Consider the following 12023-nt stretch of genomic DNA (forward strand, 5'->3'; position numbering starts at 1 on the left):
CGTTGGTTATCTTTAGGTTGGCATCAATTCTTAAATACTCATCAGCCCTGACTACAAGGAGGTAATGCGGACTGCAAAACCAACACAAACAAGACCAGAACATGATTTTGCAATTTCATCTAAGCGTGTGCGAGTTTATTTTAACCACTCTTTTGTGGTAGATTTTAAGTTTGCCTAGTACGTCCTTTCGCATCTCGGTTAGTCAGCACCTCAAAATTAAACCTAAGGTAACCGTGCTTTAATGTAGCTTGCACGCCTATACAATTCCACTTTTTTTATGCTATTAAGAGGGTGCTGATGGCGAAGCAGACATCTGTTTTGAGGATTTAGTGGCCGCTGCTTCTCGGTCCTGCGGGGCTCTGCCGCGCGAAGCCCCCGCCGCCCGCCGCCGCGCAGGACGCTTCCCCAGAGCCTCGCTCCCTTCGGTTTCTCTTTCTTCCTTCTTTTTGGCGGACTGGTTTCAAGCTCCGTCCCACTTCTCCATCTCTAGTTCTTCAGTTCGTGCTCGCTGCCTCCTCTGTTCCTCCCCCCTTGGGTTTCTTTCCGTTGGCGGTACTTCGCTTGTCGCGTTGCGAACGACCGCACACGCGCCAGGGGAGGACGGGGCACGGCCGGCAGGGGTGGCGAGCGGCTGGCCGAGCGGCTCGATGGGGCCGGCCCGCGGGCGGGGCGGGGCCGGCGCTCGCTCGCGGCCTCGGGGATGGATTCCCGGCGCCCGCCACCATCTTAGAGGGCGGGCGGGCGGGGAGGGGAGGGGAGCGGGCGGTGCCGCCGCCGGACGGAGCTCCGCGTCCCTCCGCGGCCTCAGGTACCGCCGCCGTCGCGGGGACGGGGCTGCGGCCAGCCCCAAGGCGGCCGTGCGCGGCGGGAGGTGGGCCGCGGGTTCCGCGGCTGCCGCCCCCGCCGCGCCCGTCAGCTGTCGCTGGGGGTGTCGTGGGCGAGAGGCCTCGCCCGCCCCGGCCCGCAGGGCTGAGGCGGGTGAGACCGGGCCCCGCCTCGCTTCGGGAGGGGAACTTTGCCCCCTCACGTCGCGGCTGGGCGGGGGGCCGGGCCGGGGAGCGCCGCGGCGGTGCGCCCGGGTGCGTGTGACCCGCTCTGCCGCCGGCCTGCCGGACCGCGGCCCCGTCCCGGGCACGTTGGTGCCGGCGGCGTTGGAGAAAGCGCTCTCCTCTTCCCCGCCTCAGCCAGGCGGGGGTGCCCGGCCTGCCCGGGGAAGGGGGCGATGTGCGGGGAGGGAGTCCGCTCTCCCGGAGCCGGCAGGCAGGTGGCGAGCGCTCTGTCCGGCCTCCCCTGAGGTGGGAGGCGGGTCGTCCCCCCGGCTTGGGCTGCGGCCGCTGCCCCCCGCGGCCTCCGGGGTTTGCTCTGCGGGCCAGTGCGGGACGGGCACTCGTTCTTCCTCCTCCATGATCCCCAGGGCCTGAGCCATATTTCCTTCTCCTCGGGCATCCACTTTTTTCTGAGTGCATTAAGGAGATTTACTCCTTTCCTTCTCGTCTTTGTTCCTGCTGCTTTTCCCCAAAGATACCTGCCGGCCGGCGGGAAGGAGGAGACCCCGTTCACTCTGAAAGCCCGTTTCTGAATGCGGCGATTTTGCCGATTATCCAGCATGCCTGGAAGGCTCGGCTTTCAGCTGACGTGTAGTTTTGAAGGCTGCCGTGCTTGTTTTTATCGGAGATTTGTGGCTGTTTATCCTGTGACAAAGCGTGATATGTTTAGATCTTGCACTAGACGAGATTAGAAGCGTACCACGTGGAATGGATGTCACTTGTCATTCTTAGCTAATACTAAATGTATAGCTCCTGGCGGCTAAGAGATTGATCTGTACTTGGTAACACTTAGGCCTTAGCAGCTTCATGTGAAGTTTTTTCTTGTAATGTCATTGAAAGAGCATAAGAAAGAGGGCAATGTCAGTTCCACTTGTCAACTTTTCCTCTGCTAACCTGAAACTAGTATGTGTCTAACTCAGTATGGCCACAGACGTTCATGTCCAACAGGGCTGTAGTCATGCTGAGATGCTGTATGAATGAACCTGAGAAGTATATCTTGGGTACTCTGGTAGCTGGTAAAGACTCCGAAGTATGTAATAGACTAATACTCTACATTACCATTTCTGTATAAGAACATTTGTTTGAAACTGTGCGTCATGAATTTTGAGTAAGTGCTGAATAGGAGACTTCAAGTGTTCCTTTTATTCCTTAGATACCAGGATCTAGCTGTGCCGTGACAGTTTGGTAGTATGACTCTTACATTGTGCACTGCCAGATTCATACAACATCTCTTTATGTTAAGCTAAATTCTCTTATTTTGGTACTAAAATTAATGTGTTTTCTGTGCAAACTTTGGCCTTGTATAACTTTCTGTTTAGCTAGGAACAGTGATATCTACTTGCAGTACTCAGTACTGGCCTAAAAAACTTGGCTTCAGTTTCTTTTTTTGGATCGTTTGCTTCACTGTATTCTACAGGAAACTTTCCTTGAATAAAGATAACAGGGCTGCAGTGAATGTAATTGTCATGTTGCGTAAAGCTCACCTTTCCATGTCTTCTGAAGATTCTTGCTTTTGGTCTCATCCCGTGATACCCCTTGAAAATTGAGTGGAGGTCAGAGTTGTGTTAAATTAAGGTTGCTTTAATGTACATTTCCAGATTTAGAAGGATAGGTGTAAAATGTCTGTCTGTTTACTTTCAGCTTTTTTCTGGTTAGAGTCAAAGCAGTGTCTCTGTTTATCTTATCTTGAAAGTAATCAAATATGAAATGAGAATCACCTGATGACAGTACGTGTTAAAGGGGAGGGGGTTGTATCCCAGAACTTGTATTATTGGAGCAGCTGGTATAACTGGAAAAACTAAAACCATTTCTTCTGTATGCAAACCTTATCTTGGTATGTTATCTTTCAAATTGTGTATGAAATAATCTTGAGTAAATACAAGGAAGAATTTCAAGTTGACTTGCTTGCCCCATAGTTTGTGACTGAGCTGCTGTTCTCGGTCTCTTGTTCTTCTTGTTATTACATACTTTTTTGGGGGGGCGTGTGTGTGTTTTCTTCATAGAACAGCTAGAAGCAATGCTTCTGTTTTGCAAGGATTTGGCATAATGTTCCCTTGCCTAATTGTCAATACAATAAAAGCTATTTCATATTTGGTGAACTTCATATGATTTTCTCTTTTAGGGTGGAACTTTAAATATGAAAACAGTGATAATCTGCACAAAGAAACATTTAGTGCTCTAGAAATAAGGTTGCACGTTAAGTGTCGGTGGAGTTATACGTCCTGTCCTCAGAAGTCACACATTGTGTGTTCAGAACAGTAGATGGACAGGCTATTCAGCCTGTTGGCTTTAGTGTAATCAGCTATGTGAATATACATTGTAAACTATATGAGAGAGAGACCATTTTTTATCTTTTCTGTGTGTGTCGGAAATTAAAGTAGTGACTCAGCTTAAGTGATCTAGGATACTGTAACATTTTAAAAACAAAATATGTTGTCCCGACAAAGAAAGTTAAGCGGGTTTTTTTATGTTTTTTTTTTCAGAAGATCTTTATGTAACTGGCTGAAAAATGATTCCGCAAGATGACACCACCAACTCTAAGGCTGTTAAAATGGTAAATAAAATTTAAAAAGGAAAAAGAATTAAAAAGATCTCCATGCTATTTGCTGAAAATTATAATGATATTAATAAATGCCCTTTCAATGAATACTCCTTCAAATGTCAAATTTCAACTGGTATGTTTAAAGTTTCACCATGTGGAAATCATATTTATTTCCTAATAATGGAAATAAAAGGCAAACATATGCTGAAGTTTCTACTGTATTTAATAGAGCAGAATATTATATTTACTTTTAAACCGTCATTTCTATTTCAGCTTATATGTCTTCTGGTGGCTTAAATTTCTCATAACTGTGCACTTGGTGAATTAAAAGTTTTGTAAGGGTAAAGCCATGTTCTTAGAGAGAAGTGTCTTGTAAAGTTCTCATTTTAGGTGTCAGATGTTATATTAATATGCTAAACTTTTGTCCTTACCTGAAACGGGTTAATTACTGGTAATAAGCATTGAACAGGGTTCTGTGTGATCAGCTCCAGTCAGGACTACAGCCCACAGCAGGTCTTCTATGCTGACAGAGGGTAAGATATATGTCTTGCATAATAACTGAATTTAGGTGCAAGTTCTGAACCTGGTTACTTGAGTATTGCTAATATGCATTAAGTAGGGGCCGAAAGTAAGCAAGTGAATAGTACCTTTCTCTTAGTGATATTTGGTTTAGTGTGCATGGAGGGAAGAATTTTCAAGCATCTTTTTTGCTTTCTATTTATTTTTTGTTATTGTTATATTCAGTTCTTTTGGGTGCATAAATTAGGCATGCACAAACTGTTTGAGCTTTGTATGGATAAAAGTCTTCTGGTTTAAGTCTTGGTTATCTGAGATACTGATCTTAATCTCTAATTAGCTTTGTAGTGTAAGAAAAATATGACCAGCAGCTACTGTTTGTATGTGAGGGCACTCTGCTAAATAGGTGTTCAGGATCTACAGAGACCATAGGCTTTGTGGTTTAGAAGATGGATAGCTACATGCTTGTGGCTTAAAACTACATTTTCAATTTTTTTTTTTTTTCAATCAGCTACAGTCATTTGGTAAACGGCTTGAACTTGCTGGATGCTAAGCAGTGTGTAAATCTTGATGAGTTCAGTGGGGGCCAAATCATAGACTTGTGTGATCCGTCTTTATAGTCGACCTCTTAATCTAATTTGCAATAGGTGAAAAGCATCAGTTTAATTTTTGCCTCCTATTCACAATTTATAAACTTTCGGCCGTGCTTGACAGATAATCAAAGGCAAAATTTAGGGTAAGCATTTAGTTTTGCCCTTACTGCTACCTCTCTTCTGCGCACTAATATGTGACTCATTAATATAGGGTATGACTCCTGTAGATACAGGATAGCCCTAAAACAGAGCTTAGCAAGGTTTCACGTGAATAAGAAAAGAAAAAAATTCCAGTGCTTCCAGGCAATAAAGCTTACAGCTTTATTATTCTTGGTTGTCAGTTCCAGGGTTTTTTTGTGTCTTCTCTCGGAGCACCATATACTTGTCACCATCTGGATTTGCAAATAATTGCAGATTAGATGGGCTTCCGATTGGTCTAGTATAACATTTTTTTCCAAAGTCTCTTGAGTATAATGTTTCTTTCCCTATATAACAATTTTAAAGTGGATTTTATTGAATGTCTTTATAGGATCTGAGTTTAAAATAAAAAAAAAAGTTTTATGTAAGGTTGGGGTTTTTTATTATTACTGTATCAAAAAACAAACAAACACTGTATGGAATTAAGCAAAGATACTGGGTTTCCACAAGAAATAATGTGGAGGTGTCTTTCTAGATTATTTTAAGGCCAAAGAGTCTATATGCTCTTCCACTACCTTCCTAATTCTAATGTTTAAATTCTTTGCTTAGGAGTGTAGGCTTAAGAAATAGGGCCTTTCTCTGCATAACTTAAAAAAATCAGAACTTAATGTTTTCAGGTTCTTCTTTCTCATGTGAACTTCTTATATTCAATTAATAAGGAAGGGATCCTGTTCTTTGAAATATCAAAAGCAGTAAATGATCCTGTTTTCTTGCAATTCAGTGCTGTCCTGCTAACGTTTTTGATGTGGACCAATTCTTAAGGTTCTATATCTGTATGTCCCCATCATTTAGGACTTGAGCTGCGGCAGGCACTTGTGGAACTTGAAATTTTAGGAAATGTTTTGCAAAGATAAGTGCATAATATACGTGCACACACAGTTTTTCAAACTTTGTGGTTTTTTTCTTTTTAGGAGACTGTCTTCACTTTGACATGATGTGTGAAGTTTGTTAGCATTTTTTTTGTTTGGTTTTTTACAGTTACTGTGGAAGGTATGTATGAGAAAAGTAAATCTTGTTCTTTCTGTGTTCATTTTTATCAGAGCATATTGCTGTTAGTGTACAGAAGCCAAATATAAAGAAATGTGTGGAATTGTATTTCGTTACAAGTTCATGAATACTGGTGCTTTGTCAATAAGTGGGATAAAGTGTATGTCTAAAACTTCTCAAAATAGTAATTTCTATCTGTCTTTACATTCTGTGTGAAGTCTTACAGGTTTTAATTCTGTCCTAAAACTTACATACTAAGTTTCAATAGGGTTCTGTGTTTCTGCTGAACATTATAGGCATTTTAGTATTGCTGCTTTGTAATTTTTTTAGTCAGCTACTAGCTTGAAGGGGCATCGTGCTGCATGATGAAGACTTTGTAGTCGCCCTTTCTTGTTAATCTTTTTTCCTTGTTATAGAAGAACCAAGCAAAGGGCTGTATTAGACACACAGAAGTGTTAAACAGACACTTTGTAGTCAGATGAGAAAGTAATAGCTGCTATTACTGTAACATATAAAAAACTTCAAGACATAACTGTGGGCTCTTTAATTAGAATTTTAAAATCTACTTACAGGTAGAAAAGAAATGGTACAACGTGTACTTATACTCTGAATAACTTCATATGTAACCTCATATCTAAGAAGTACTAGATATTCTATCATCCTTTACTTCCCTCCTGCTGAGGCATCTTAAAGCAAGGGATTTGTACAAGCCTAATGTAGACAGGTTGAGTTCAATATTAAGCAACTACAGAATGTGCACAACATCTGTGCATGATCTCTATGCACAGTGTATACGTGCTATGTGCTTTGCAGCACTTTTGTGGTGACAACGGAAGAGCTAGGGATGCAAGCATCTGATGTAGAGATGTCAAATTGATCAGGCTACTGTGATTCCTCCCTGTCTCCAGCTACCTCTCCCCCTCCTACCTGTGGCACATAACTGGTGGAAGGCCGGAGTGGTTTCTGTTTCTGGTATACCTTACCACTGCTCATGTGTCGCAATGTAGCCTGACAAGGAATGAGATTTCTTCTTCTAGCTCCTTTGGAACTCTTTTATGCCCAGCTTCCATTTTTGCTGCATATTACACAAACACACAAGCAATTGGTAGGCTATGTATAATATAACTTAATATAATGGCTTATAGGCTATTAGACATAATAAAATGAAGGCAAAGTTTGTAGAGTATAATATGTGGTATCTATTAGACCAATTCATAAAAACTGAAAAAAACCCCAAACTTATAAGCTTTCAAGCATGAAAACCTTTCTGTTAGCTTACTCAAGTTTAAGATAATATCCCTGTTTATTCTCTCTCTGAGAATGAATGTTTTCTCCTTTATTCTGTATCAAATAAAAACTGCAATTCCTTGCTGAGTCTTTCAGAACTTTGCCCCTCCCTACTTACAGATTTCTGCTTTCTTTTGTCAATCCCACCATTTTATCAAAAAAAGAATAATTATCCAGAACCACACCAGATGCCCACACATGGAATATATCAGCATAGATCTAGTGGTATAATTATACTTCAGGAACTCTGCCTGTTGATTTTTCTTTGCAAAGAAGCCCTTTGAGAAATGGAGGAGAAGGTGTCAAGATTTGAACATGGCAGAGACTGTATTGCAAAGGAGAGGTGCGAGTCAAAGGTGGGAAACAGTGTAGTGATCTCAAATGCACTTGCACATATCTAGGCGTTTAAATCATTAATCTGAGGAATAGGCTAGTCTGGAAAAAAAGAAATGTAGCTTCCTCACTGAAGGCATTGCGGTACTGTCTCTTTCATAAATAATTTGTGAATAATGAAAAGACAGTAAGTGTTTGTATGTTGACACGTGGAAAAAACAATGTGTAATTTAAATTCACCAAACTGTATTAGCAAAGCAGATCACCTCGATTTACTGGGATAGTCAGGAGCTGCTTCACGAAAGTGAATTAGATTTCAGTTCCTTCAGGAGTTCTCTCAAAGATAGTGAGTGTCTATGATGATAAATAGCAATGTATCTTTTGTAATCTGTAGCAAATTAACTCTTAATAAATTGCTTCTTAAAATACATACATAAATAAGTTAATGTTAATCATAGAACTACCATATACATATCTTACTGACGTTCATTAGAGAGTATGTAGAAGATTCTAGTACAAGCAGACCGATGAATGAGACATCAGTCTCCTGTCACTTGTATTTGAAGCTTTTTAATCATAAAATTGAAGGTTTTCCTAAATTTAGGTCTTCTAACAGGCGGTCGTAAATCTGTATCACAAATCCAAATCCCCTTCTAGTAGCATTAGTTGATGTAAGAACACATGTAGATCTGGTATGTTCATGATTAGCACTTGTTTGGAGTAGGTCCAGTGGATCTTGTAATTTTTTTGACTTAAAACACAAGCAACATTTTTAAAAGCATGTTTGCCTTACCTTTCTTATTTTTTTGTAAAGTACTTTAGTGATCTCTTAACTTTGCACAACTTGCACTAAAAATAAGTATTAACATTACTAAAAACGCTAATGTTAAGCCCTCTAAAGTCACAATGTACCACTTTTTTGGTCAACCCAAAGAATATCAATTCTGTTCTCTTGGGTTTACTCTGTGCATTGAATAAAGCAGAAGTATTCTGCCTACTGAAGGAGAAGGAAAGAAGGTTGGTCATGATCTGTTTACACACTGCTGTAGTACTCATCTCCTGCATAACTTTCAGTGTTCTAACTGCAAGTAGTCTTCTTCCTAATATGAATTTTTGCAGCTCAAGCCATATCTTCAGAATTTTCTGTTGAGTGGTATGCTCTTACTCTTCCAGTATGTAAAAGCAGGTGGCTATAAGCATTTAAACCCAGTTGTGCTTTTCTGATAACTCACGAGAATTGCTTAAATTGACACCTTTCTATTACTACTTTGAACAAAGACTTCTAGGAGCTGTGAGGTGTATATAGGAAAAGGAAAATAGATTTGTGTGTGTCAAAACCAAACTTGTTTATGCTGTAATTTCTAGCAAGTCTTGCATGACTTTGGTACTAGATAACAAGCTTAAAGCTAGTTTACTGCTGTAGTTTTGATTTCTCAGAATATGAAGTGTTCTTAATTAATTATTCCTGTGTGTAACATACTGGAGCAGAGTCAAAATCATTATCAATGTTTTGGGTTTGTTTTTTTTTTAATAGGCAAAGCTTTCTGTTGCATATATTGTATGCTTGATAGGTTTTTACTAGAGTTGGTGCATGTCTGTATTTCATAGATTACCAAATAGATAGATAATTTTTTTGAGTTCAAGTGATGTGTAATCTAATTTTGTAAGTTTACAATTAAATATTCTTTGGGTTTTTTGTCTTGAATCACTTTATGCTTTGAGGGATCATAATTTACCCAAATGTGTTGCTATGTCTTCAGAAATGCTGATTGAATGCTTAAGTTTAAACATGTTTCTGACTACCTTTAGTTTGATGTGTTGTGTCAAATACAATTCTACTAATTTCTACTGTCAGCTTAGAGTATCTGAATTTACCAAAACGTAGTGGTTTCGAATTTTGCAGAATTCGTAGCATAGACATTCCAAAAAGGCATTCTATGTTTTACCTACTTTTGCTTACTTCAGTGGTAGAACGGTTGATAAATTCTTGAGAAGTTGAGATTTACTTTCTAATTGCCCCTAATGTCTCTGAAAATGTCATGCCAGATCTGTCAAAGATCTGCTTTTTAAGAAACATAAGCATGTGTTTCCTGGCATATTGGGTCCATTTCATATATATATGAAACACTTGCCCCCACTGTTTGGGGTTTTTTTGGTTTGTGGTTTTTTTTTTGTCACTGTTTGTAATCTTTTGGGTTTTATTCCTTTATCAATCTTGAATAGGTTACAAATGGTGTGGGTTTTTATCATGAATCGAATGAGCTCCCAGAGCAGTTCATCCACTCAGCGTAGGCGAATGGCTCTAGGAATTGTCATTCTTCTCCTCGTTGATGTGATATGGGTTGCCTCTTCAGAACTCACTTCTGTAAGTATTGTTCCATGCACCTTAAAAGGAAGACAAAAGCCTATTTAAGAGAAAGATGCAGCAGAAACATGGTCACTCAAACACTCAGTGAGTGTTCTAGTGTAATGTTTAACCATCTTTTCAGTACAGGGAAGACTATATCCTTTGGCTTAGTGAATTAACTTGTATCCATTAAAAGTTGCAAGCAAGCTCAACTCCGTGACTGTTGCTTTCAAGACAGAAGGTGTTATTGATGACTTTAAAATTAAACAACATAAGCTCATAACTATGTACTGTAATTAGGGAGTTCATTTTGCCATATTGATTAAAATAATGCCCATATGTTTCCCAAGAAGTAGTAAATGAGCTGTAACATTGTGGGCTAGGTGGTATGGTAGATTATAGTTCAGAACATCTAGAAGTCTAGGACCAAAGGACTCGGGTCATGGCTGCGATTATAGGCCTTAAACTCCAAGTTTGTCATAATCTAGTTCATATATTCACTATCTTGAAACTGATGTGGTATTTACTTCATGTTAAGTTTTAGGACTTAAAACAGAGCTTTAGCAATGGAAATTGAGTTTTTAATAAATTCTTGTCAAATTCAGGTTTCTGAACTGTCATTATGTTCTATATCAGTTTTGAAACTAAGCAGCTAAAAAATGTTTGTGCTTAACATGCTTTTATATTAATAAAACGTTCTTTTCCAATGAGCTGGTAGAATCACTATTGATACTGAAATGTTACGTAATCAAAGTAATCTTCTCTAGTTTGTGATTACTATGCTATTGCTTATAAAAGTAGTCTTCCATTTAGAAAATATTTGTATATAAATGCATTTTCAGTCCTATTTGAGTTCAGTGGTATATTGGTATGTTGCTTGGTGAGATACAAGTAATAAGTAGCTTTTCTCCAGTGGCATTGTATATTACAAAATGGCTCAGTGCCTTCTTGTTGTCATTTAAGATAGCTTGGGAGAGGGTAACCCCAGAATAGGTAGGGCCACTTGTGTCTTTTGGTCATACATGCCAATACTCGCAGCGCTGTCATTTTGGGAACCAGACTGTTCTGGACTATATACTTAAACCTGTTCATTCATTGTGTGAATTCTCACCTAGTTGGTAATTTCGGATACTGCAATTATTTTCTTTCCACAGTATGTTTTTACAAAGTACAACAAACCTTTTTTCAGTACATTTGCAAAAACATCCATGTTTGTTCTATACCTCTTGGGATTCATTGTTTGGAAACCATGGAGGCAGCAGTGTACTCGTGGGTTTCGTGGAAGGCATGCAGCTTTTGTAAGTATTTTAACTCTGCAAATGTTTTGATATTTCTTGAAGTTTGTACAGAAAAAAAACTTAAAATAGGGACTAGAGAAAAGCAAAGTTTACATATCTGTGAAATAGTGCTTTCAGAAAAGCAATTATAAACTGTATCATGGCACAGGAAGACATGGCAATCATAATAGTCTTGTGAGAGGAAGAAGAGAAAGGAAAAAAGCAATATGAAATGTGTCAGGAATCATAAGAAATGCTGTGCTGGGCCAGGCCGTTGGCCCATCTAGCCTGGTATTTTGTCTTGGACAGTTGCAGAGGGTAGTTCTTTTTAAGAAGAGCTGATGAGCCTCACCACTGTTGGATATTGGTTTTCTTTTACTTCCTCAGCATCTATAACCAATGGAATCAGTATTTGAACTTTGCATTTGATTTTTATTACTGACTGTCTCTGGCAGAACCATGAACTGTTTGCTACGAGGTTTTGAGGTTTTTAAAATTATGTTTAAGAAAGGTGGTAGTAGTATGCTTGTGTTGTTGTTAATACTGTATTTTTATAGCCTTTATGCACAAGTGACCTTCTGTTGCCCATTCTAGAACTAGGCATAGTTTGTGCTAGAGTCAGAAACTATTGTCATATTACAGAAATACATACTCTTTTCCAAGGAAATTAAGAGATGCTGGGAAGAGCGCTTGTTCTGTGCCAGTTTTTCAGAAAGTGGAACAGCAGGCCTCAGGAAGCAGTAAGGCATTTGGCCCGATATTAATCTTGCATTAAAATAACAGAAAATGTGATCCAAGAACATGCTGTTAATCAACATGTCTTTATAGAAAATAACTTGTGTAAAAGGAACTGACTTCAGTTCTTCTGGATATATTAGACTTCACTGATAGTGACAG

The 12023-nt window shown here is 39.7% G+C and overlaps 1 protein-coding gene across 9 annotated transcripts in view; it reads left to right on the forward strand.

The window, feature by feature from the left end:
- The first annotated feature begins 703 nt into the window (after window positions 1-703).
- The window catches only part of SLC35F5 (solute carrier family 35 member F5), a 152301-nt gene continuing 140981 nt past the window's right edge, over window positions 704-12023 (forward strand). For 2 of the 9 annotated variants that reach the window (XM_087730967.1, XM_087730966.1), the window contains exons 1-4: window positions 708-808; window positions 3530-3600; window positions 9726-9867; window positions 11004-11147. In XM_087730967.1, coding sequence (XP_087587093.1) covers window positions 3569-3600; window positions 9726-9867; window positions 11004-11147 — 318 coding nt within the window. In that variant the 5' untranslated portion in view covers window positions 708-808; window positions 3530-3568. Of the gene's footprint in view, window positions 809-1581; window positions 2881-3529; window positions 3601-5806; window positions 5886-9725; window positions 9868-11003; window positions 11148-12023 lie in introns of those variants that run through there. The other 7 variants (XM_087730972.1, XM_087730973.1, XM_087730968.1 and 4 more) reach the window with 6 other exon arrangements.

This window comes from Nipponia nippon, unplaced genomic scaffold, assembly GCF_047370975.1.
Source record: "Nipponia nippon isolate SJK-2023a ecotype South Korea unplaced genomic scaffold, ASM4737097v1 scaffold_5, whole genome shotgun sequence".
In the NCBI taxonomy this organism is placed as follows: Eukaryota; Metazoa; Chordata; class Aves; order Pelecaniformes; family Threskiornithidae; genus Nipponia; species Nipponia nippon.